At 39.2% G+C, this 24,943-nt stretch overlaps 1 protein-coding gene across 1 annotated transcript; it reads right to left on the bottom strand.

Moving 5' to 3' along the window:
* Nucleotides 1-8,088: 8,088 nt before the first annotated feature.
* On the bottom strand, nucleotides 8,089-23,081 carry MCUR1 (mitochondrial calcium uniporter regulator 1). The gene is made up of 9 exons (XM_062487785.1): nucleotides 22,856-23,081; nucleotides 21,718-21,828; nucleotides 20,189-20,292; nucleotides 18,286-18,387; nucleotides 17,523-17,564; nucleotides 15,761-15,832; nucleotides 12,194-12,247; nucleotides 10,905-11,019; nucleotides 8,089-9,565 (listed from the first exon to the last, which is right to left on the bottom strand). Exons 1-9 carry the CDS (start codon nucleotides 23,079-23,081, stop codon nucleotides 9,510-9,512), a joined length of 882 nt encoding a protein of 293 aa, XP_062343769.1. The 3' UTR covers nucleotides 8,089-9,509.
* Nucleotides 23,082-24,943: the final 1,862 nt, after the last annotated feature.

A 24,943-nucleotide genomic window follows, 5' to 3' on the forward strand; every position in this document is an offset into this window, starting at 1 on the left:
TATTACCAAAGAAAGCTGCCATGTTAGTCTGGCACAATCTACTCTTGATAAAACTATACCTTTTGTGCAATTTTCCTTTTACTTTTCCAAGTATTCTTTCCTTTGTATTATTTGAATAGCCCCCTGAATGAGTGGAGGTAGCAATCCACAGTAAATTAAATTGGATATACTAGAGAAAGAGCTCAAAAAATCATAATTGTCATACAGATCAAATGTGGCTTCTGAAGTCTGTCTAGCTGACTAACATTTATCACATACCAAAAAGAATGAAATGAAGATTCTGGCAACAGCCTGTGTTAGTCCATAGCATCAGTGCAAGGAGCTAAGTCTCTGTAAGACACAGCGGTACTTAGCCCTATTTATCAATTCCATCACAAGTGCCAGTTACATATTTGATGAGCACTTCCATCGATCTGAGCTCTGTGGTAGCAGAGACCACAAATAAAAAAAAAAAAAAACAACCCATGTACAGGTCTTCTGGGACAAGGTTTAAATAGAGTCAATCTATTATGCTGGCTAGCTGGGGACTCATTACTGAATTCACCATCCTTTGTCTTTGGAAATGCTAGAATACATTCTGTGACAAAAGCCCTTCAGCCCTTGGGATCCCAGCAAAAGCATAGTCTCTTTTTATCATTCAATAGCCCTATTTCATCCCCACTGCAGAAAAGATTATGCCAAGGATCATTCTTTCTCGTCCTCAGGCAGGTTGGGATCTCTTCTGAGAGGGCAGTAGCTCAAACTGCTTGCAGACCTGGCAAGAAGTGCTATGAAAAGCAGTCAGGAACTACCTTCCAGCTTCCAAAAGCTAGATTTTCCTGTAAAATCATCCCAGTTGGAACGGGAATTTGAGGGACTCATCTGACTGTGGGACTGAGCGAGGCGTAAAGGTTGGCACTGGCCAGCTCTCCCAGCCCTATGTGGAGTGGAAAGCAAGGCAATCTTTTCCCTGCCAGTGCAGGTATCTTTCCCAGCAGCAAAATTGCTGCACTCTGTGTGTGATGATTTGATGCTGACATAGTGCTTCCATATAACCTCTGAACATGGGAACTTGGGCACAGACCTGTTTTAAACCATCCTTGCCTACATAGCTGCTGTCCAAAAATTGCCTCGTAACTTAGCAACTAACTTGCTCCTGCTATTGGTCCTAGGCCTTCTTTAATGTTACCATTTCTTGAGCTTTTCCCTTTCATTATCTGTATATATTTCAAATATTCCTCCCTCTGAGGCAGCGCTTCAAGAAGCAACTCACTTTTCTTGGTTTTGGCTATCTCTCTAATCTTTCTACAGAAATCTCACCAGCTTGGCTACAGCTTATTCTGACTTAGATCTATCACCACATCACTTAGCCCAGCTGTTACTTCAGTAAGGGTAATTAGCAAGGAACAATCATCCTTTGGTCATTAGCAATGACGACCCAAACACAGTATACTACAGTAATATAGGTAAAAATCTAAAAACCAGCCATCCCCCATCACATATTTAAGTTACAATTTTCACATCAAGTCTAGTGCTGTTTATATAAAACTTCAATTACTTTTAATAATGTGCTTCATCCCAGGACAGCAGAAAAGTACACAAATAATGTTCCATTTTAATAGAATCAGAGAATGATTGGGTTGGAAGGGACCTTAAAAATTAATCTGTCGTAAACACCTCTGCCATGGACAGGGACACCTTTCACTAGACCAGCTTGCTCAGAGCTCCATCCAACCTTGAGCACTTCCAGGGATGGGGCATCTACAACTTCTCTGGGCAACCTGTGCCAGTGCCTCACCACCTTCACAGTGAAGAAATTTCTGGGTTAACACTGCTACCAGCAGTTACAGGAACAGGCAACCACACTTGCTGCAAAGGCAGTTGTTGAACAGCTGCCTGTCTCCATTGTTGGGATGTATCCAAGAGCAAGGAGGAGCTGCTTCCTTTAACTTTCATTTAAGGACCAAAGAGACTGGCTTTGCTTATGTTTTCTTTCACAATTGCTACTGTCTTATCTATTTGGTATCTTAGATATTTATACAGTACACAGACTTCTAGCACCTCGCAATTCCCCCCCCACATGTGTATCTGTTTGTATGTGATTCAGTGTCTTGTTTTATTCTGGGATATTTGAGCACCTCAGGTTCTTGTGGTTTTGCTGCATGTGGTGATGTACTAACATAGTACAAAAATATTTAAATTGCTACTTGAAATACAATTTGTACAAAAACTTAAACAAGCATCAATCAGAAGACTGATATCAAACCTCCATATAAATAAGGCTTTAGCTTCAGTCAACAAGTAAAGGCTTGCAAGGAAGCCTTTGCTCATATTTTAATGCATCGAACGCTGTTTTGTTAAGAAATACATTAAAGCAGTCATTAAGAACACAGTGGAAAACAGCCCCTGCCTCCTCCAAATCTCTCTAAAACCTGGCAGGGACAAGAAAGCTTGAAAACAATGTTGAAACTACAAATAGCATATTAAAAAATCCAAAACAATTTATTAAATGACATATTGAAAATTCGAAGATAGGAATTCCAGAGGAAAATGAGCTAGGAGTGCCCAAGCACAGAGCTACATTGGTTTTTTTTCTTTTTCTCCTTCTACATAACAGCAGAAAAAGAAAATACCTTTCAAAAAACTGGCCTTTAAGTAAATGGAGATGAGGTTTCTATTGAACATTTACCTTTCACAGGGAGCAGATTTTTGTTTTGTTCGCTGATGACTACCACTGCTTATCAGACATTCCCAACCCTCCAGTTAGCTGCACCTTATGAATCACCAAATTTATAACTTGTCAGGCGTGGTCTGATACCTCAGGGCAAACTGGGACCCTGTTGCAAACAAGACACGTTAACTGCTTAAGCAGCTCAGCAGACAATGTTGTTAAATGTGCTGAAGTCTTGAAAGCATTTTTACTGTAGTAAATAGAGTAATATTAGCATGGCTGTTTTTGAGAGCTGTAGTTTGGACATGCCCAAAACAGATTATTAAAAATTAAACAATTCACATACAGGAGCATACTGCAATGCAGAGACTGGAAGGTGGCTAGAAGGATTAAAGAATTAAATCAACTCAGCTTATTTTTAAACATGGTTCCTTTTAGAGGGAATGAAAATACTAACATCTCTGTGATAATTTTCCTATAGACTTTTGGAAGTGTGAGCTGTATTTTGCACTTTCACCCCCTCAATTTCCATACAATTTCGGCTCCTTCCTAAAAAACTTGTCAGAGCCCAGTCCTTCTGAGTGGTGGTGTAATATAACACGAGACAAGGTAACTAACTACATCAAAAAAACCCACTGAACAAAAATGTAAAATCCATGTGCAAGATCCACCTTAGGTGTGCTCAGTCTCTTCTGAGCACCAGCAGAAGTATTTTTTTTTTTTTTTAATAGGCACATGTCTCTTTATTTGGTCTCAAATGCTTGGTGAAGAGCTCGGTAGCTCAGACAAGAGGTGGTTAGGTCCTTGGCTTAGCTGGAGCCAAGGAACACGAGGGACTTGTGCATGTAAGTCCTGAGGCAATGGAATTTACTTCTTTTAAAGCTGTGATATTAAAGATTTTAAAAATCTCCTGCCACTATCTGGATCTGGTTGTGGTAATTGGCCTTTAAAAGACGCTTCTGAAGTGGCCTTTTTATTTATTAATTTCTTGCATCATTGGGAAAACTTTGTAAGTGTATAAAGCATAGTATACCTTTGCCACAAGAAAACAGATCCTGGGTAAAGAGAGGAGAATGACTTGGAGTGACTCATTATTCTGGACAAAATAACAATTGAAAACGACACATTTAATACCAGCCTATTCATGAAGTAACATGCATTCCCAACAGTCCTGCACAAGAGGACTACAGGGTTTCTAACAATGGACAAAGACCAAAGCATGCTGGAGATTAAAGTGTAAGCAGTATAAATGCTGAGTTTTCCCTTCGTGCTGAGAAACCTGCCCTGCTTCCCTTCCCGACCCCTGCCGAGACAACCATTACTGTCTCTGCCGGTTCTGATGCAAACCCTGGAGCCCTGGATACAAGCTGGATTTCACCAAATTTGTTTGCTTGCTATAAATACACCACTGATATGTTCACGTACCACACAGCTCTGTTTAAAGTTCTCACAGAACTCGTGCCACTTCCCTGCAGGGGAAAAAAACCAAACCACAATCAAAACAACACACCACCCTTCTTTTTTCCCCTCACTACATTTTTACTCCTGCAACTAGAAGAGGCTGTTCACCAGTAGTATTACTCATGACCCGAATCAAAGCTGGTATATCTTCAGAATACAAAGGGGAACCTATTAGCTTCTAAGCGTTTTGCAGCATTCTGGACACGTATGGGATGTGGGGTACTTTAAGTATTACACCACATTGACATGCCTCACTACAGGGATAAACACTGGCCCAAGGTTGATACTCACTGCAGTATTTTGTTGCTCATTTCCAGTATTTTGTTTCTGATACCAGCTGGGCACCCTCCCAAGAAAACCAAAATCTTCCTTGGAATGGGCAGATTTCAAAGGAACACTATGCAAACACTGGCTATCTTCCTCTTTGATTTCTATGTAGTTACAGCACTGCATTTTGAGGATCAGGGGTGACTGCTCTGAAATAGAACTTAAGTGTAAAATAATCAACGCTACTGCTTCAAAAGGTTTAGCAATAGGGTAAAAAATATGTTTTAAGCCAAAGGAAGCTTTCCCGACAAAGACGCAGCAGGCCATCTATCTCCAAGGGACTATGCATTTTTTTCTGTTTACAGTGACCCCCAAAACTCCAGGCACATATTTGATTGTAAATGAACTTTCTATTTAGAGACCAAAGTAAAAGTATAGCTTATTAAGAAATTTTTATTCTAAAATTTAAAAAAAACCCTAACACCCAACAACAAAAACTTCAACAACAAATACTCCTTTAAACTCAAGATCTATATAAGGGAAAAAACAATTAAAAAGAAAACAATAGTATTTGAAACTAATAAATAATTTTAAAATATATTAAAACATTAAAAATTAATTTTATTATACTTATTCCTTGAAAAGATGTTATTATACTTACTCCTTAAATAACCATATATATATGTATATATATATAACATATACACTTTTTTATTATACTTATTCCTTGAAAAGAGACTTTAAATAGAAATTTTGTTATATAGTAAATTGTCTTGCATAGTTTTGATAATTTTTAGAAATCATACAAGTTCACCTGATTCCTGAAAACTCAGTGTGGAGATGCAAAACTAAATCTTGCTCACATCTTGCAGTAGCTCAAGAGAACTAGTTACAGGAATTTATCCAACTTTGCTGATAAAACCCTGAAAGTCCCAACCTCATGAAAAACTTCACCAGTTTTCCTGTACAAGTTCTGCAGATGTTAGCAAGAGTAAGAAGGGACAAGTCCACTAAAGCAGTATGACTCAAAACATCTTGACGGTACTGTTAATAGCTGCTTGGAGCTAGGATTTCACCATTTTTGGAAAGGTCATTTAAGTGAACATACACAACTAGGAGAAGTGTTATTCTAGTAAACCAAAACATTTGTGGTTAGCAAAATTGAAGACTTCGTATCTACATTAAAAATAAGTTTCCATTTGTCAACTCGTGGTTTTAAGTACAACTCTACAACATTCTGGGAAATGAATGATGCAAGCAACATTTCCAATAGAGAAGAGGCAAGACTGCATGGAATTTAATATTAATAAAATACTTGAAACAAACAATTTGTCTAACATATGCCAGTGAAAGGGAGACTGCTCCCTTGTGGACTTCTACTGAAAACAAGGACAGCAAAATAGACAAACACAGGATACTCCCAGTAACATATCACAAGTAAATACAGTTTTGTAAGTACTCTGGATCTCAATTTGTTCTGCAAAACACAGAGAAGTTTTAATGCAACTTGGGCTTCCCAGCAAACTGAATGGTTCTCACTTTCCTTCTCCAGAAAAAATTCTTAAAGAACATTCTGTCTTTGCTATGTAAATGGGGAAATTCACAGGAAAAAATCACAACTAGTGTTTGTATAGACAGCCCCTTACTCTTAAATGCTCATGATGGAAATGGAATTTTCTTAAAAGCAAGTTAGGGCTGGAGCTCAATTTCATTTTGCAAAGACTTAAAGAGAGAACATGAGACATTTAACATTTCTGGATTTTTTTAAAATTCTTTTTTATTTCTTTTTATGCCAGGCAGTAAATGAGCAGATACATGAGATTAGGTCAGTTGGTCAGAACATAGTGCTCATAGTGCCAAGGTTGTGGGTTTGATCCCCATCCAGGCCATTCACCTAAGATTTGGACTTGATGATCCTTGTGTGTCCCTTCACACTGCAAATATTCTGTAATTTCTGGATAACTGGGGAGCTACTGCAGGTTTTCACAGCTGAAGTGGTTCTATGGAAAAACAATCTAGTTTATTTTTCACTTGCATCTTTTGACAGAGCTCTGCAAATTAAAAATCAAAGCAGAAACATATCACTGTACATTTAGAATTCTCCTGATTCCAATTAGAGACAACATGCAGCATGGTACAGAGACTTACAGAAACACATTTGGAGAATTGCTAGCTTTGAGCTCTCATTTATATGACTCCAGTGATCATTTGACTCTCAACATTCAAGAGATGTGCATTTGCAGACCAGAAAGCCAATTGTATCCTGATTGTATCAAAAGCAGCACAGCCAGCAGGGTGAGGGAGATGATTATGCCCCTCTGCTCTGGTGAGACCAAACCTGGAGTGCTGCATCCACCTCTGGGGTCCCAACATAAGATGGACATAGGTCTGCTCAAACAAGTCCAGAGGCCAGGAAGATGCTCAGAGGGCTGGAGCACCCTTCCTCTGAAGACAGGCTGAGAGATGGGGCTGTTCGGCCCAGAGAAGAAAAGGCTCTGGAGAGACCTTGGAGCACCTTCCAGTACCTGAAGAGGAGCTACATGAAAGCTGGAGAGAGGCTTTGTACAAAGGCATGCAGTGACAGGACAAGGGGTGATGTGTTTAAACTCAAAGAGCACGTGCAGATGAAGTGATAGTAAAATGTTCTTTACTGTGAGGATGGTGGTGCACTGGGACACAGAAGCTGTGGATGCCTCACTCCTGGCAGTGTCCAAGGCCAGGTTGGGGCTCTGAGCAACCTGGTCTATGAAACATGTCCCTGTCGATAGCAGTGGAGCTGGAACAAGATGATCATTAAGGTCCCTTCCAACCAAAACCATTCTGTGATTCTGTAAAAGATTCTTGCCTGTACCAGAATGCTCATTCATCAAGTTTAAATCTCTTTGTCAGATTTGTTTGGAAATACATGGAGGGGTTTTCTAAATTTTTGGAAAGCCAATAAATACATGTGGTATATATGATGAGACAATGTTAAAAAGAGTAAATGAGAGAAGATTTTGTGTCTAGGTACACAGACTGGGAGCAACAAGCTTTTACACAATACTTGAAGACTTTATGGACTAGGAGATAATAATTATGTTCTATTTATAGTGTATTTTTCCTGAATGACACATTGACTTTATTCCTTGCTCAAACACTGAGAAGTGCTGGTTTGCTGACAATGTGGTAATTCCAAGACACTGGTGCTCTATAATCTTTCACTTCCTCCTTCTACCTGCCCTAAATAGAAATTTATTTGCACAGTATCTGTTTTTACCCTATGTATAAAATTAGTCTTTAAATACTTATTTTAGCAACTATTTGTCAGATGCACAAGCCTGCAGGCCAACATGTACTGATTCCATGAACATATATAGAACCATCTGCCTTGGGAAGATAAGACCAACAGCAAAGTCATTCTAAAAACTGAATTATTGTTTGTCTAATTTGAGAAGGTGTTAAATCCTGTAACTTAGTATTAAAAAAAATTAAACAAAGAAGTGAAGTTCTTGAGTAGAAAATCATTCATTTAGAGGGGCTGTAAAGTTAGTCTACAATAGTAATTTTCCTTATGTTATTTCTCTTCAGTATCTCAGAGGGGCTGTTAACTTTGCAAATTCTTAGTGTTTAAAAGACTTGCTACGAGCAGTGACTTATGTTAACTAAAGAGACCATCTTCAAATCAGAAAGTTGCTTTTATATAATGAAAACACACCACATTCTATGAAATATTCAAAATTCTTTATTTCAGGCCAGTACAGTATTGTTACAGGCATCTATCTCTTCCTCTGAACTTGCACATGATCAAAGCTGGCACTTCCAACCACAAAAATGTTAAATGGTTATTACAGTATAGGCACAAAGTAGCCAAAAAGCTTTACTTTCATTAAGTAAAGCCATTATTGTGCTCTAACAGCATTTATCACCAGTGCATAAACTGAGCTCCCCTCCTAAAAGCAAGCAGGAAAGGGAAATTTCCCTCAAGTGAAGGAACACAGACAGCAGCTTTGCTGCTAGAACAGTAACTTTAAAACAGTCAGTGGAAGAATGACAGATACTTGGATACACTAGACATGTTTCTTCACTGCTTTCAGTGGCACTTCCTGATTCACGTGGGTTTAACACCTTTACAGGTGTCCACTGCTGCTTCAATTATTATAATCACTATCAGTGTTCCACATTTGAAGAATCAACATGATTTTTAAAGAAATGAAATAAGAAAACCCCAGAAGGCTGCTGGTACTGCAGTTCTCTTGCCTAAGAGCCTGCTTCATAACGACCATTTAAAATCTCTTCCTTTCTAGAAGCATCAATTCCCTTTCATCAAGAAGGCATCACCTGAGACACTCTGCATCACCTAACTACAAATTAACACAACCAGGGCATGTTACCGCATTTCCAACATCCAGTTACAGTGCTAAGGTAAGCAATTAGCATATGGAATGAGTATCAGATACTTGCGTGCACCAAAGGCAAGTTAGTCACAAAAATCTCTATAAATACCTTACAAACAAAACTAACAGCAAACACCGCTATCTTTACACAGGACTCGTTTGGGCACACAAACTGATTGGGCAGCCATCTGGAAAACAAGCTGATAGCTATGTTACAAAAATAGCCAAACAAATATTTGATCATAGTAACTGTACAAACAAGTGTTAGAGGGAGGGAAGTAAGCATGATTCAGTTAGCACAAACTCCACTTATACAAGAGTGCCTCCAAGCCACAGAACACGTAGCTTCAGTTTTACACTAATAATAAATACTTCAGTCCAATACATGCAACTGAGTCTGGCCAACATGTTTAAGCAGACAAGGGAATATAATTCCATTGGTTTTCTCTAGAGCATGCAGGCCCACTCCATTGGTAGCAATGCCAGTCTTTGCCTATACAGGACACTTGGCAGCAGCAGGTGCCCTGCAGCTCAGAACAGAGGGAGATGGCAGAAGTGATTGCAGCAGAGGTGACGTTCAACGTATGCAAGGTATGCGCAGTTTGTTTTTAGGCACGTCTTTGGTTACATTCTCAACACAGTCTGTTTTATAAAATAATAAATAAAACAGTCAAGATTTGGTTAAAATCCAGGTAAAGATAAAAATCATCTTTTTTTCAGAAACTCAGGCAAGGAAGTCCCTTTAAATTTGTGTTCTGTTATATCCATAAACGATAAAATCCCAGTGCTACAGTAAGGCACGTAAATACTGAACCTGAAAGAAAAAAAGATGGGGAAGAAAATCGCTTTAGTATTGACATTAAATAACGTTAAATCAATAGCTCTCAACACATCTCTTCAGAAAGCTATGTACACATCTTACTACAATACTAAAAGTTTGATGACTTCCCCACTCCCATGTGACAGATTAAGGTTTCTTGTACAACAAACCATTTCAAGGTAGGAAGAGTATAAAAGTGACAAATAAGGAGAGAAGAAGAAAAAACAGAAAAGAATGTTGGAAAACTATCAAAAGGCTGAAAGATACCCTTACTTGCTTACCATTCCAAAAAGATCAATATAGCAAGTTACAGATGTAATATGAGGAAATAAATAATGGGATTAATAAAACAAAGTCAAACATATAGCAATCAAATGAATGAAAGCCATTTTTAACAAGGCTTATCAGTTTTACATTTTTAAAATTTCTACTTAAATGAAATAAAATTTTTATTTCAAGACATACACACAAAATAATTTTGCCTTTTTTTGCAACGGGAGCACTTCAAACACAATGCAAATTATTTCAAATTATTTTTTTTTCCATGTAGAGTTCAACTTGTTTTTGAGTAGGAATGGTAGGGAAAAGAATTTCCTCTCATTTTAATAAAGCACCATTTATTTTCCATTTTATTGGTTCTCTCTAAACAGTATGTCTGAAATACAGTACTATTAGGCTTAAGCGATTGTACTTTTGACAGAACCCACAGTGAAAAAAAAAATAGAAAATCTAAATCAGAATAATTTTCTACTGCAAACCTCATTTAATAGTACTGCACACTCAGTAGTAAAATGTCAAAATGTTAAAGTTACCTAGAGCAATAACATAGGCACAAATACATAGTATTTTCTCCAAGTACTTGTGTAAATATGGAAGTTTAAAGAATATGTGGCCTTGAACAGTCAGAAAAGCTGAAATATTCCTTTTGGCACATAGATCTCCATCAGACGGATGAAGAAATCCTAGTAATGCATGCAGCAGGCTGCTTACGTAAATTAAGTCAGGCACAGAAGAACTTTTTGGTCCTTGTTAACAGGAAGTCTTTCAGATTTCTCACACATATTAACAGTATAAAGAAGGACAAAAGCCTGAAAAAAGCCCATGCAAAATAAAGTTGTGAATCATAGGAAATTTCTTCTGAGTTAAGTACAGAAATAAGGCTGATAATCTTGCCTATGACTATTTCAAGTTTGGTTTGTTGTTGTTGGTTTTTTTTTGTGTTTTTTTTTTTTTTAATTGGGGCCTGTATAAATACAGTCAATTGAGAGTTTGCCCCAAACATTTAACAATGTTTGGCCATTTCACCATGAGAGACAACCACCAGATTCCTTACCAGCTAAGTATTTAATATTATCAAGTTTGTGCGATTCCAGCATTGTTTTCAGATCCGCAACTTCTGTGTCTATTTTTCTGTCTGTTTGGGTCAGAGCTCGGTCTTGTTGTGCGTGCTAAAAAGCAAAGCAACAAAATGATGCAATTTGAACACTTCCTAGTTTATTTAGAAATTTAGCTGTCCCTTCAAGTTGTTAATTTGCATTCTTACAGAAGTTACAGGATATTCTGAGTTGGAAGGGATCCGAAAGGATTGTAAGTCCAACTCTGCAGTGAATGGCCTGTACAAGAATGGACAGGATGGCCTGTACAACCTTGGCATTATTAGCATCATGCTCTAACCAACTGAGCTAACACAGGCCTTATTCAAACAGAACAAGTTCCTTCTTAGCTGATTATATCCAGGAAATTGAATAATTCGGTGAACTCAGGAAATTTATGTGATTACATGTTCCTTAACAAGTAACCTAGGAACTGGCAGAACTGGATGCCTTCTTATCTCAATCTAACAGCATAAACATTAACTCAAATCTGTCATTCAGCCCACTGAATAAAGTCACTACTCAATTGTAAGAGCTACTGAGAAGCCTAAGAGCCTCTTGTGAAAAAATCACATTGGAGCAGAGAGATTTATAGATCATTAGAAAAACTGAGAATTTGTCTTCTGTTGTAGAAAAGCATGTCTTTGTCTTGCAATGAATTTTACCACAAAATCAGCTACAAATTCAGAATTTGATTATGAAAGAAGACAGGACCTCTGCTAAAAAATACAGGATAGAATTATTACTCAGAAGAGACTGAAAAATCCAACTTGTAAACTAAGAACAACAGCTGCTGAGTTGATGATATTTTCAAATCAGCACTAGTGAAACACTGTGAATCAGTTAATGATTTACTGCTAGATGACTTCCTAGGTATAATCACCTAAACTACAGAAAGGAAACAAAGATAAGTACTAGTTCTTGGTAAAAACCTCCTCTAAAACAAAGGCAAATCAGTCTAGCAAAGAGCTTCCCTCTAAACATGGGGGAAAGAATTAATTTCACATTGTGAGTGGAATTTCATCCACAGAAAATACTACATGCATGAGGTTTCAGAACAAAGTGACTACTGAACAGCCCATGTATACATGCAGGGGGTCAAATAATATATATGAAAGACTTTTTATTCTTTATATAAGTAGACACATAAGTTAAAGTGCATAAGGACATCAAGACCAAAAAGGATACAAGGTCTATAACACAAGTACAAAAAGATTTGCTGTGTAATAATCAGCTACTAAGTTCTTACCAATTCCACTATTTCAGTCCTCATTTCAAGTAGTTTTCTTTCATTAAGTGAATACTAGAAAGGGCAAAAAAAAAAAGTTAAACATGATACTGTCCTTAAACTTAATTTCCCTTTTTTTTCCCCACTTAAAAGCAAGTTTCTTCATTTTATGTAGAACACACAATCTGGACAACAGTATTGTCTGATAGCACTTGGGAGACAGCATTGTAGGGTACCTGCTGTCCTTTCGAAAAGCACACTTCAGAAATGTGAAGTGCAACAAGCTCTTCAGACACTCATCTTCCACAAAAAGTGCATATATTAGTAAGCAGCTGGAAGACAGGCTGGCAGATTTGCATTTCTGAAAAGCAAGGACCTATGACTCTAAACAGTAACTCTGGAACAGTTGACTAATCCACTGAGCATACAGGCACAACCAAGGCCGAACCATCTGCTGTCTTCAGGAAGGGGAGAACATTTAAATCACATCAAACTCAGCTATCAACAAAACGTTTAGCCAGCAGTGTATGCACTCACAATTTTAATTGTTCTGAGCTCTGTCATTTCATGGTGCATTTGTTAAAAATGGAACATTTGTATTGCACATGAAGCCTTTCGTTTGTGGATCATCAGAAGTTGTGGCTTATTTTTAAGTTATGCCTGTTTGGGTTCAAGGAAAAGTTAAACCCAAAATAAGGAAGCATAACTTTTGAAGCAGGTTACCTTTTTGACTGATGAAGAGGCTTGATTTACTTTATGGAACCTATGGTTCCTGCCCCACTACTGGAGCAATTAAATTATTCATAGACAATTGATAAAGCACCAGTCTCCAGTGAAGAGTACTAAGGTCATCAGGCATCCATCTCAGAATCCTGAGTTAAACAGCAATAACCTTATCTACTGACATTCCCACGTGGAAAGTCAACTTATTTTTCCTTCACTCTACAAGCTTATTTTATTTTAACATTAAAATCAGATTAATCTACATAAATACCTCAGCACTGAAAAACATTCCTTAAAGATCTAGAGCTCTGTTTGGACTTTTGACTGATCTCAAATTGAAGTTAAAAGACAGCAGGCTGCTACTAATGTAGAAAATTACATAAAGACAAATAACATCATGTCTATAATTAATGGAGTCACTAGATTCTGCAAAACAAAGACAGGGATAAAAAAGAAATTGAGACATCTTATACAAATCTCCATTTTTGACAATGTCAAAATGGCAGAATATTTATAAAATAATCTAATCAAAATTGTGTTTCAGTAGAAATGCAAGAATTGGACCTCACACTGCGGAATTGATCACTATCAAAAAAACCATGAGAATTAAAATAATTTTATGGACTGAAATAGTTAATTTGTTTTACTTTACATAGATGCAGTTAGCCAAATACACATATTCTGAATTATTTATATTCTACAAGCTGCTTTCTGGATGTTTTTTAAAGTTTTGTTTAGAACTCTTCAGGTCAGACTCAAGGATTTTACTCCTAGGTTTAAGACATTGAAATTGGTCTTTTACTGCAAGCCATCATCACGTCTGTAACAGCATAAACACAGTGCATAAAAAAACAAGAAGGAGGACAAGGCTAAACCTCCTGCTCTGAAATTCAACAGGGAAATCTCCTCTTAAATCCATGTTTTTTGCAGTGCAGGAAAAATGCAATTTTGTCAGATGCATCTTGAGGTTTTTAACAGCAAGCTTACAGGCACTATGATCCACAAATGCATGAATATATACAAGTTTCTGTACTGTACTCCAAGTTCTAAAATCACATCTATGCACTGAAGACATAAATCACAACATAAAGAGATGTGCACTATGCAATGCAGGATTCTCTGAGAAATAAAGTAGAAGAGACTATAAAATAATAAACTATAAAAAAATATAAAGCATTTAGAATTTGAAACATTAAAGACTACCAACATCAGTGTAGGCAAATGAAGAAATTCTCTTGCACCACTTTTTCCATGTAAGAATGAAGGATAAGAACATTTTACTTTTTGCTTCAAGTTAAAAACAATTAAAACTTGGATTTTTTTCTTATGAAAAGTAACTTAGTAAGAATTCACAGTAACCTTCAATTATCCTTAGGTTTTTTTTTCTCAGAAAGATGGATATTCAGTCCTTAGTCACATTACAACTGAAGTAAATATAACAATGATGCTGTGCCTACTATAGAAAATATTGGATTACATCTTTCCCCCAACTCAGCATGTGCTACAACCTGCTCCCCATTCAGCTGCCTTTTTCCTCTTCTGTTCATGTACTGCAGAGCTGGCAATTAAATGATGGGGTGGGGGGAGGGGAAAAAAAGAGCAGCTTCCATAGGAACTATGAAATTATAGTTGCACAACAGACTACAGAGTTGGTCAACTTTTTTAAGAGAAAGTTGACATGCATTAAAAAAAAAAAAATTGAGGCAAAATAAAATTGTGTTCTACACAAAAGACCAAAGTCCAGATTCCATGATCCTACATTAATATATAGGAAAACACTGCTGCTTAATTTATCACTGCTGCTGTGGTTTCATGTAAGTTTTGTAGCCCAAATTATTTCAAAGCTTATCATGTACACAATGACTACATTTCATATGATTTTTTCAAACATTAGCATGGAGTATTAACCTTTAAGTAAGAAGTCCACCTGCTTAAATTGTACTTTATTCAAGCATCTACCACGGGCTAACAGATTGTTAGTCATTATACTGAGTCACCAACACAGCTGTTATCTAAACCAATCACTGTGAAATCTTCTAGGGGCAGACAGAGAAGGTAAATGAAAACTTGAACAGTTCTTCTTGCTGAGACTGAAGATAAGTATTATGTCTTTATAACACACCTGGGAAAAAAGACTAAGAAAAAAAATTAGAAAAAAGTCATTAAAAGATCCTTCAATTTAGAAGATGGCATTTCACTTAGATCCTAAAAGCTGCTGAAAAAAAAAAAATCTATGGGAACAGAAGTCTAGAGTGCTATGCATAATGCAAAAACTCATTAATCTTCTAATTTTACATCTACATTACCCTAATTTAAGATTACATCAATTCAGATCTACCAGGTATTTCAAACCTCAAAAACAATATGACCCAGGATAACTTTCAATTATTAAAAAAAACAAAAAAAAAAAACCAAAACAAAACAACAACAACAAACCAAAAAAACAAACAAAAAAAAACAATTCCAACTAGTTCCACAATAGGTATTTTCTGACTAACTGGATACAGGGAAATGAAACATCTTCAATGATGATTCAACAAAATGTGTAAACAATATTAAGTGTGTAAACTGAGAAGGAGCTATACAAAAGAAAAGCCCCTAGGCAGCTAGTCAGCATATTAGAATAAGTATCTAATACACTTGAATGTAATGTGCTAATCCTGATATTAAAACAAGATCAAAACAGGTAAGACATACAGACCCAAACATGGGACCTTGCATATACCAGCATAAGGACAAGTAAAACCACCTTGAAGCTGAGTGATACTATAGGTTAGTAAGAAAATGCTCTTTGGGTAAAATACCCTTACCCAAATTTGGAGATTACTCAGTGTTTAGATGTTTCTAGAAGTAACCAAAACTTACCAGTTCTTTTACTCTGCTCTTCTCCAGGTTTAGGTTTAACTTGTTGTCTGCACGAACTTTGGTAATTTCATCCTAATGGGAAAAATTGATAAAGCAGCAAGCAAGATTTTCTGTTTCATAGTAAGCAGAAAGAATTAGACAAATACATTGTAACTTTATTTATATATCTCATGAACATGAGCTTCTCTCAGATTAATATAATATACTGAAAATATAATTTTCAGAAGCATTTACATTCTTCACCTGGGAAGTATGATGTTTCATAGTATGAATTGGATCTCAAAATCAAAAACTAAAAATTACTTTTAACCCTGAGAACAGCACTTAACTGAGAGCACATCCTCCTATAAATTGGAGAATGTTTCATACATCCTGTGACTCTCTCTGATATCTAGAAACCCAGCCTGGCTACCTTGTAAGTTGGATTTCTTCCACGAAGAATTCTTGATGCTCAAAATAACATTCAAACCAGTTTCCCACCTTCCAAATTTCTGTTTCTAAAGACTGCATCTAGGGTTTTCAGAAAAAGCTACAGATATTTTAATAGTCAGGAAACGCTTACTGCATTTTTAAACATCTAACTTTAAAAAACTATCATTAAGTTGTATGCTTGCATTTGACTTTATCAATAGCTGTGAGTCCTGCTTTTCCTGGTGACAGCTGCCATTTTAAATGCAACCTCCTGGCAGGAATTACAGCCAGCTGACAGTTTGTCATGTGGCAAACTGCTGATTAGATGAATATGTGGGAGAAGCAAAAGACTGCTGATGTTCTGGGAGATTCTACTGCTAGAACCAAGTAAGCACTTCTCAGGTAGGCCAATGCCAACTCATCAGGTTAGCATTAACAATAATTAGACTCAATTTCTGTGTTTGAATTTTGAACTTTAATTGATTTATGATTAGTTGTCATTTCAACAGAATACATTGCAGTTTAATAAATCAAAAAATAGAATTCTTCCTTGCAAGTTTTATATTGTGTCTTTTTGTATGAGCAAGCACATAACAACATGCCCTTGTGAGAACTGAATCTACAGTTAGAAGTAAAATATAGAGACATCTAGCTTTTAAGAAAAGGTAACTCAGATCCTTGATGCCATATCAGTGGATTACATGAACTCATCTACATGCAATTAAAACCATAAAATAAGTTACAATTCAAAAATTAGATGCCCAATGTATTTTAAAACAGAGTAAGCTTTCTACACAGAGCCTGTTTTCTCGCAATTGTCATTTGCTCCCAAACAAATGGGACCAGACATAATGGTCCCAAACTTGGTGGCCTTAAAAAGCCATTTAAAGACTGCTTTAAATTCTGAACAGGTAACAGGTTTTTCTCTTCAGAGGAAAAAGAAAAAAAAAAAACAAAACACCAATCAAACCCCCACAATCAGTAAGTACTGTGATTTTAAATGTATGATGCATCTTTAATGTACAGGCAGCCCTAAATGCAGACCTTCATTCAGCCTGAACATGACATGGCAACTATTTTCTGCATCTGACTTAAGGACATAAAAATAGCTTCAGTTATATTTTGGTTCACCTCTTCTACTAGTCACAGTCTCCTGTCCCCATAAATGAGGTACGCATGAAAGTGCCATTGCTGCAGCCCACAGTGTACTGTCAACAGCAATTTCGGCATCACATGTAGCATAACAATTGAACACAGCTTAGAAAATAAGATTCTGAAAGTAAAAGTCCTTATTTTTTTCCAGCTTATTAGACAGGTGATAAATTTTAATTATATTGGTACGGTATCTTACCATAACTTGCTTCTTTATCTGTTGGAGCTCAAGTTTTATTTTCTGTGAGAATACAAGAAACATTTTAGACTTTACTACTCCATATAAAACCACATTATCTAGAAATCTACTGAATTTGCATGATCAGTAACAGTGACTATAATCTATAACATGAAAAGGCAGGCAAACCAAGCACTATTCTATGTCCTCAGTATGTGTATAGATGAATACATATGCATGTTTCCTCAGTACTGTGCCCTTCCAAACAACAGCACAAGGCAGGAATCAGCAGTGTCCCACTGGCACCCATCCTAACGCAGCCAGGAGGCTGCTGGCTGCTTTTGCCATGAGGACTCATCACTGGCTCATGGTCCACCTGGTGTCCACCAGGTCTTCCCTGCCAAGCTGCTTTCCATTTGGTCACCCTCAGCCTGCTCTGGGGCCTGAGGGTATTCCCCAGGGGCACAACTGGGCATTTCCATTTGTTCAACGCATGTGATTCCTGTCATCCCATTTTTCCAGCTTGTTGATGTCCCCATGAATAGCAGTGCAACTGCCTAGTGTATCAGCAGCTGCTCCCAGCTTTGGATCATCTGCAGACTTGCTGAAGGTGCCATCTGCTCTGCTCCATCAACAAGTTCATTAATGAAGGTGCCAAACCATCCCAGCCCCAGTCATCTCCTTGGGTACAAGATGCTTTTCTACATCAGTATTAAAAAAAAAAAAAAAAAAAAGAGCAAGTAGCAAGTTCTAGAGTAGCACTTTCCAAGACAGTAATTTTTACCTCATTTTCTGAACGAAGTGCTGAAAATTCACTTTTTTCCAAAATAATCATGTCCTTTTTCACACCACCAATATGGGACATTACTTGCTGCAGTGCAATTTCCTTTAAAAGAAAGAAGAATCTCAGACCATATCACAACTATAATGCTTTTCCTCATCTGTGCCTACAAATATGAAAGACTATTTTGGTACCCTGATATTTTTAATTCAGCAATTTCAGGTTGATTATCCAAGTTTCAGAAAGCAAGATAGAGTGACAGTGACAAAATAAGCAAGTCAGGCTCATGCGTTGGTAAAATCTGACAAAATTGGCAGCGCTAACACCGATCAGAATAATTCAATTATTAGCCTAGGAAACATTTTCTTCTAAGTCATAAAATTCTTAAGCTAGAAAAGGCATTAGGGAGAGCTGTCTCTGAGCCAAATGAGGAAAGCTGGCCTTCAGACCAATATTCCTCAGTGCAACCATACTCTTCTGTAATTACCTCCTTTTTCACCACTCCCTGCAAGGAAGTCACTGCTCAGAATCACACACTGATGCTTTGAATTGCTCTTCTCCGTCCATTACCCTGAACTGACAGAAGACAAACAAGAATTCTCTGCAACTTCTCTGCTTTCGGTTCTGGACTAAGACTCCTACAAATCTGACACAGCACTCTAACTTCAGTTTTGTCACAAAATGTGATTCTACCTTGCAGCATTTTATTTCTAAGTATCATCTAAAGACACCTCTCCAGGCTACCTGACCACAAGACTGAAAAAAATGGGTCAGTGTCCTGGACATATTACAAAAAGCCTACAGAAAGAGTATTACACGGACACCCCTTTTCTCACTCCTCAGTGTCTCTTGTTCTCGCTTCTCTTCAGTGGACTCAGCAAACAGAGACCAGAATCTTTCATATTCTTTCTCTTCTTCATGTCCATACACACACACATTTAAATCTGTTTTTCCCCAAGGTTTTATCTAACCAAAGTAATATTTTGATAATAGCTCATCCAAAACATTCCAAATCTTTCTCCCAATTCTTTGTTCTCTTTCTGCAATCTTTCTTTGTGCAATCAAAGTCTATAAGGAAGTACAGATTTATCACGTGGCCCAATGCTGACAGCACACGCACTTCCTGAGCTGCCATACAAACCTACACATTGCATCTTAATGGCAGAAAGTCACTTGAGTCAAATCTAACGGTCTCAGGAAAATCTACCATCAGCAGCAATATTAAATTCAACCAAAACAACTTTAATTCAAAAAAGCTAGGCACAGAAGGAGGCTGAGACTAGCCATGGGAGAAAAGGACCCTTTAACATGGCATTCCCTGAGTGACTGTGGAACAAATTCAGCACGAGAGCAAGACTGTGGGTTTGCCTACAATCTAAAAGCTAGGAAGATCAGTTTGAAAACTCCCTAGATGGAAAGCGCCACAAAATCCACTTCTGCAGTATCCCACTTTTTAATGAGACACCCTTCTGCCAAGACTGTTAAACTACAGAGGCAGCAGCTGCTGTTTTCTCAGGTCTCAAGACAGCAGCCTCCTTACTGTGTACTTCATTGTTACAAGTCTACAAAAGAATACATATAGAAATTCAAATCCATGCACCGAATACCTCTTATGCCTTCTCGGTAACTCTGGGTCATGTTACTGTAAGGCTGAAACTAAAAAACTACTTGTGGTTTGCACACCAGTGCACAGCACTAAAATCTCAAGGTCCATCACAACACTTTGGTAACTATCTGATAAACTCAAGCCAAAATGAACTAGTCAATAGATATAGAGGAACGTTTGCTCTTCACCTTCAAACTTTTATAATGCACTGTCGAACAGCAATAAATAGCAACACGTATTCTAATAGAAGGCATACAAGGCTTTAATTTACTTCAACCCCACCACAGCCTCTGATCTAACCTGCTGTACTTTGGTGACCATGTCCTGGTAAACCATATCCAGGTTGGTGTTCATGATTTTCACTAATGCAGATACAATGACCTCCGACTGCTGAGTAGTGAACCCTAAGTGAAACAAAAAGTGACATTCAGAGAGAGATTCCAATCTGGACAGTTTACAGAGATGCCACTTGCTGATGCTCAGCACCAAATTACAACAAATGTCAGTTATGAAAGATAATGAAACATAGACCTCTTGATCCAGCGTTAACAAAAGGACACAGTCAGTACCTCCACGTTTCCCCACCCCAAAACTACATCTGTGATATAAAACTGTGTCTGTCAACATAATGACTGCTTCCATAGTACAGCAATATTATACTATCAGCAGGATAAACAGGGAGTTTTCCAGAGTTATTGTGGAATGCCACCTCCCACATGTAGTTACTTCCATAAGCAAGCAAGAATTCTGACTCTGAAAAGCAGATACTTCATTATACTATAGAACTTCAGTGCCACTGACTATGTACAAAACTCGGCAATTAAAACAAAGCCAACTGCCCTGATCTTAGACTTTCTGAACTGAATATATTGGAAACTGTAGCAAAACACTGTCCCTAAAAATGCTGTCATCTTTTCCATCCTCAAAATGTAGGAGTAAAAATGTCACCAAGAAGAGTTAATCATTATGAAAAGAAACACTTGCAAAAGTGTGATTACTTCAAACTAACCAGCAGTTCAGCATCAGCAAGCACAGCTGAGAGCAAGTTGCTTTCAGCAGATGAGCTGATATAAAAGTTTACTACCACCAAAAAAGCTCCTCCCTCTCCTCTTATGACACTTCTGACCTGTGCTCACTCAAATGATCCAGCAGTTCATTAAACTAGTGTCTCAGAATGCCAAACAAGAAAAAGAGCTCGAGGGTTTCCTGAGAAGTTCCTGGCACAAGGAAAAAGAGGCAACCACCTGGCAGGGGAAAGGGACTAGGACCTCTATGTTTTAGGAATTGAGAGCTGTTACAAGTCACTTCAGCTGTACTGAGGCTCACCTTAGGGTACCTCTTCCACCTCAGCATTAATAATCAATTCCCTTATCTATATTTTAGCATAATACTATTCTTTAGGGTATTCTACACTCTATCCTAAAAGCTGCTCTGTGCAGAGTAGTCCATATTCCATCCAATTATAACACATTGGTGCATATTCAAGGTGTAATATACTAAATATGAAGGAATCCAATTAATACATTTTAGACCACTGCCTTGAAAACTCTGGGGTTTTTTGCTCTCAGTTCTTAAAAGTTCATTTTTTCTTAGCATTCTTAACTACCAACAGCGTAAAAATTATTCCAAACTAAGTTATATAACCTCAGTTTCCTTTTTGAAGCCAAAGACAACTCTACATGTCCCTACCTAGTGTATAGATAAGCCCACAAAAAATCCATGAAAATCAAGGAGTAACACTGCATGTCAAGGAAAAGTAACACACTTTGTAAACTAAAAATCCACTCATAAAAACCATTAAAAATAGCTACTTGTTTCAAATAAATTACCATTTTCTTCCAAGAGGCATACCAGGGCATGAGTGTCAAAATAAAGCCTCCTATTTCCCAGTAAGGAAAGACTCTCTTTGCTTTGTAAAGATGACACAGAGATGCTTACATCTGGGGGGGGAAAAAAAAAGAAAAAAAAAAAATCAAAGTTATTTCTTAAGAAAGAATATTTTATCAACATGTTTGCTTTCCAGGAGTTTCCTTACTACCCGGAATGTTTTTCATCTATAACAAAGTAGTTTGTGTTGAGATTACCACAGCTTGCCTGGAAGTGAAAAGACATCTGATCAATAAATTCTCTGTGCAAGAGATGGAAAGCAGGACACTACGCTACTGCTACCCTTATGAGATGCTCTCCAGGAATACAATGTTCTGGGGGAAATCCCTCCAATTGACAGCGTCCCGCATCTGTTCTTTTACCGGAATCACCTCAGCAGGTGGGACCTGCGAGCACTTCACAGCTGGAGGGCTAAATCCACCCACTCTGTCTCTTCCTTGTTAAAGAAGTGAACTCTCATCACTTGCCATTTACTGTTTTTGAAAAAAATACTTTCGACACTGAAAGCCAATCTAAGCCAGTGCGCTGATTCCACCAGGATGTGCAGAGTAGTAGTGTGAAGTAGTGTATAAACTACCCTGACAGAAGGAACGTGAAGCGAGGCACGACGTGAACAGCCAAGAGGCAGAATTTTCGAATAAATTAGGTTGGAAAGACCTTTGCGATCATCGAGTCCGACCTTTGACCGAACACCACGTATTGAACCAGACCCAGGCACTGAGTGCCACGTCCTTAAAACACCCCTAGGGACGGTGACTCCACCACCCCCCCCCCCCGGGCGGCCCAGTCCACACTCCAATCACCTTTTCCGTGAAGAAATTCTTCCTAATGTCCGACCTAAACCTCCTGGCACAGCTTGAGGCTATGCCCTCTTATCCTGTCGCTTGCTGTCTCGGTGAAGAGGCCGAGCTGTACTTCACTACACCCTCGTTTCGAGCAGTTGCAGAGAGCGATAAGGTCCCCGCCGAGCCTCCTTTTCTCCGGGCTAAACAGCCCCAGCTGCTCTGCGCTGCGGACCCTTCCCCATCCCCGGAGCCCCAACAGTCTGTGCCCTCGGGATCCCCATCCTCACGGGCTCACCCCGCTCCCCGCGGCGCCGCCGGCTGCTCCCGCCGCCCCTTCCCCACACGGCGCCGCCTCCGGGGCCCGGCTGCCCTGCGGGCGGGCACCGCCAGTCGCCGAGGCAGCGGCGCGCGGGCGCGCGGCCGTCGCGTGAGGCGCCGTCCGAGCCGCGCGGCCGCGGCCGCAACAGCAGCAGCAGCAGCGCGCGCCCGCCGCCGCCCGCGGCCGCCTGGGCCCCGGCCATGGCCGCGCCACCCGGTCCCGACGGCGGAAAAGGGGAGGGGAAAGAGGGAAACCGCTGCTGCCGCTGCCGCCGTCGCCACTACTGGGACGCCATCGCCGAGCACACGCCGCCCCGGCGGCTCGCTTCCGCCACGGCCGCCGTCCCGCTTCCGCCTCCGGGACGCGGCCAAACGCGGCAGGTGACGCCGCCAGCGACGGCGATTGATTCTACGGCTCACGGAGCGGCCGCGGCGAGAAGAGCGGCGCGGGCGGGCCGGGTTTCGGCGGGGCGGTGTTTGCGAGGGCGGAGCGGGATCCGTGAGGCGGAGACGGACACTGCCCGGTCCTAGAGCCGTGAAGTTCTATGATCGTGGGATCGTCGGGGCTGGAAGAGACCTTTGAGATCATCTAGTCCGAAACAAACGAACTGTGGATCTGCTGGTAAATAAAGCTAGATACTGAGAGATTAAAGAAGCAATGGGAAGAACCATGAATTCCATAAAGAGTTCCACAAGTTGACACAAGGGAAAGGCAAAGGGAGGGGTTATACATTAGACGGGAGGCTTAGGTATTAGGCTTTTCAGGGAGTCTGTACCTCTCAGGTAAGTACGTCAGCCAGTGGGAAAAGAGAGAGGGAAATGTGGCCGGGAAAATAGAATAAAAAGGAAGGGCTGTATCCTCCAAAAATTTGAGGGAATGCAGGGGAAATGCCCTTTGACCTCTCCTTTCAAATAAAGCAACGGGATTCCTCTGTCTCCTTTTTGGACATAAACCTCTGGTGTTCGTGGATTAATTTTCCTGACAAGCCCTACAGTCAGTGCAGCTCTGGTGCTGTAACCCCTAAACCAATAACCCCCCAAACCAGACAAACAATTTCAGACAGAACTTGTCACTCTGCAATGGGACTGAGATTTCGGGGCTTGTAGTTATTAACCAAGTAATGCCTGGGCTTGGTGGGTCTGGAGCCTTAACCATTGAACAGGTGCCCTAAGCACTACAGTGTTTATTTGGTTCTGCCAAAAAATACAGGTTTCTGGGAAATACAGGACAACAAGTTTTCTTCCTTACATGCTGTTGTTAAGTCACATTACTCAGTATTTGTAGGAAATTGATAGAAGTTGGTTCATCCAACTGCCATTTTCTCCAGGCAGCACTTACTTCAGAGCAAGTCGGTTTTTCTTTCTGTTAGCTACAAATACACAGAAAAAAGCATGGGGCACTTTTTCTTCTTCCTACTAAGACTCAATAATTACAGCAAATCAGCATGAAGATGGCATCATTCAGATGTACTTATATAAACGCAAAGGTAGGTGACCCACAGTGGCACATGGCTGTGTCACAGCAGCACAGCAGTGTCACTGCAGCTGAGACTGCACATACACAAGGCCAGCAGGTCTTTAGCAGCAACCCCTTCCAGCTCCTGTGGTAATAAATCACAACAGTAGAAGCCCTTGGTGTTTTTACAAAATAAACTATAAATATTACTTCTGTGTGTCAGAGGGCTATCATTATACTTGCAGACTGCATGAACAGCCATTTCTTAAACTTGCACTGTTGATGGTCAGGGACATCAGCAGGCTGACTTGCACAGCCGTGTTTGTTTTCGTTGTAAGTAAAAGCAGAAATATGCCTGATAAGTTCACTGCATCTGCTTGGCTGTTCCATGCACACTGCCTGGCAGTAGCACAGCACTAATTGCTGACATTTGGGAGTCTGCAGGCAGTTGTCTTTTCATTCTATGGATGATTCAGAAACTGGAGCAGTGTATTTTCTTTGATACTTTCTTCAATGATCCCTTTCAGAGCCCTGTGCTTGTTATGGCAATTGAAAGGCAAAGCTATGACTACTGAAGTATCTCCTTTTATATCATCTGCCAGTTTGCAT

This window comes from Cinclus cinclus, chromosome 1 (assembly GCF_963662255.1).
Source record: "Cinclus cinclus chromosome 1, bCinCin1.1, whole genome shotgun sequence".
Lineage (NCBI taxonomy): Eukaryota > Metazoa > Chordata > Aves > Passeriformes > Cinclidae > Cinclus > Cinclus cinclus.

Excerpts from the sequence above, each read along its gene's own strand:
- MCUR1 (XM_062487785.1), bottom strand. The coding sequence starts at position 23,081 with ATGGCCGGGGCCCAGGCGGCCGCGGGCGGCGGCGGGCGCGCGCTGCTG. Across the intron at positions 20,293-21,717 it reads ATGCCTCTTGGAAGAAAATG|GGTTCACTACTCAGCAGTCG; the intron begins GTAATTTATTTG and ends TGTTTCACTTAG. Across the intron at positions 17,565-18,285 it reads CACTTCGTTCAGAAAATGAG|AAAATAAAACTTGAGCTCCA; the intron begins GTAAAAATTACT and ends GTATTCTCACAG.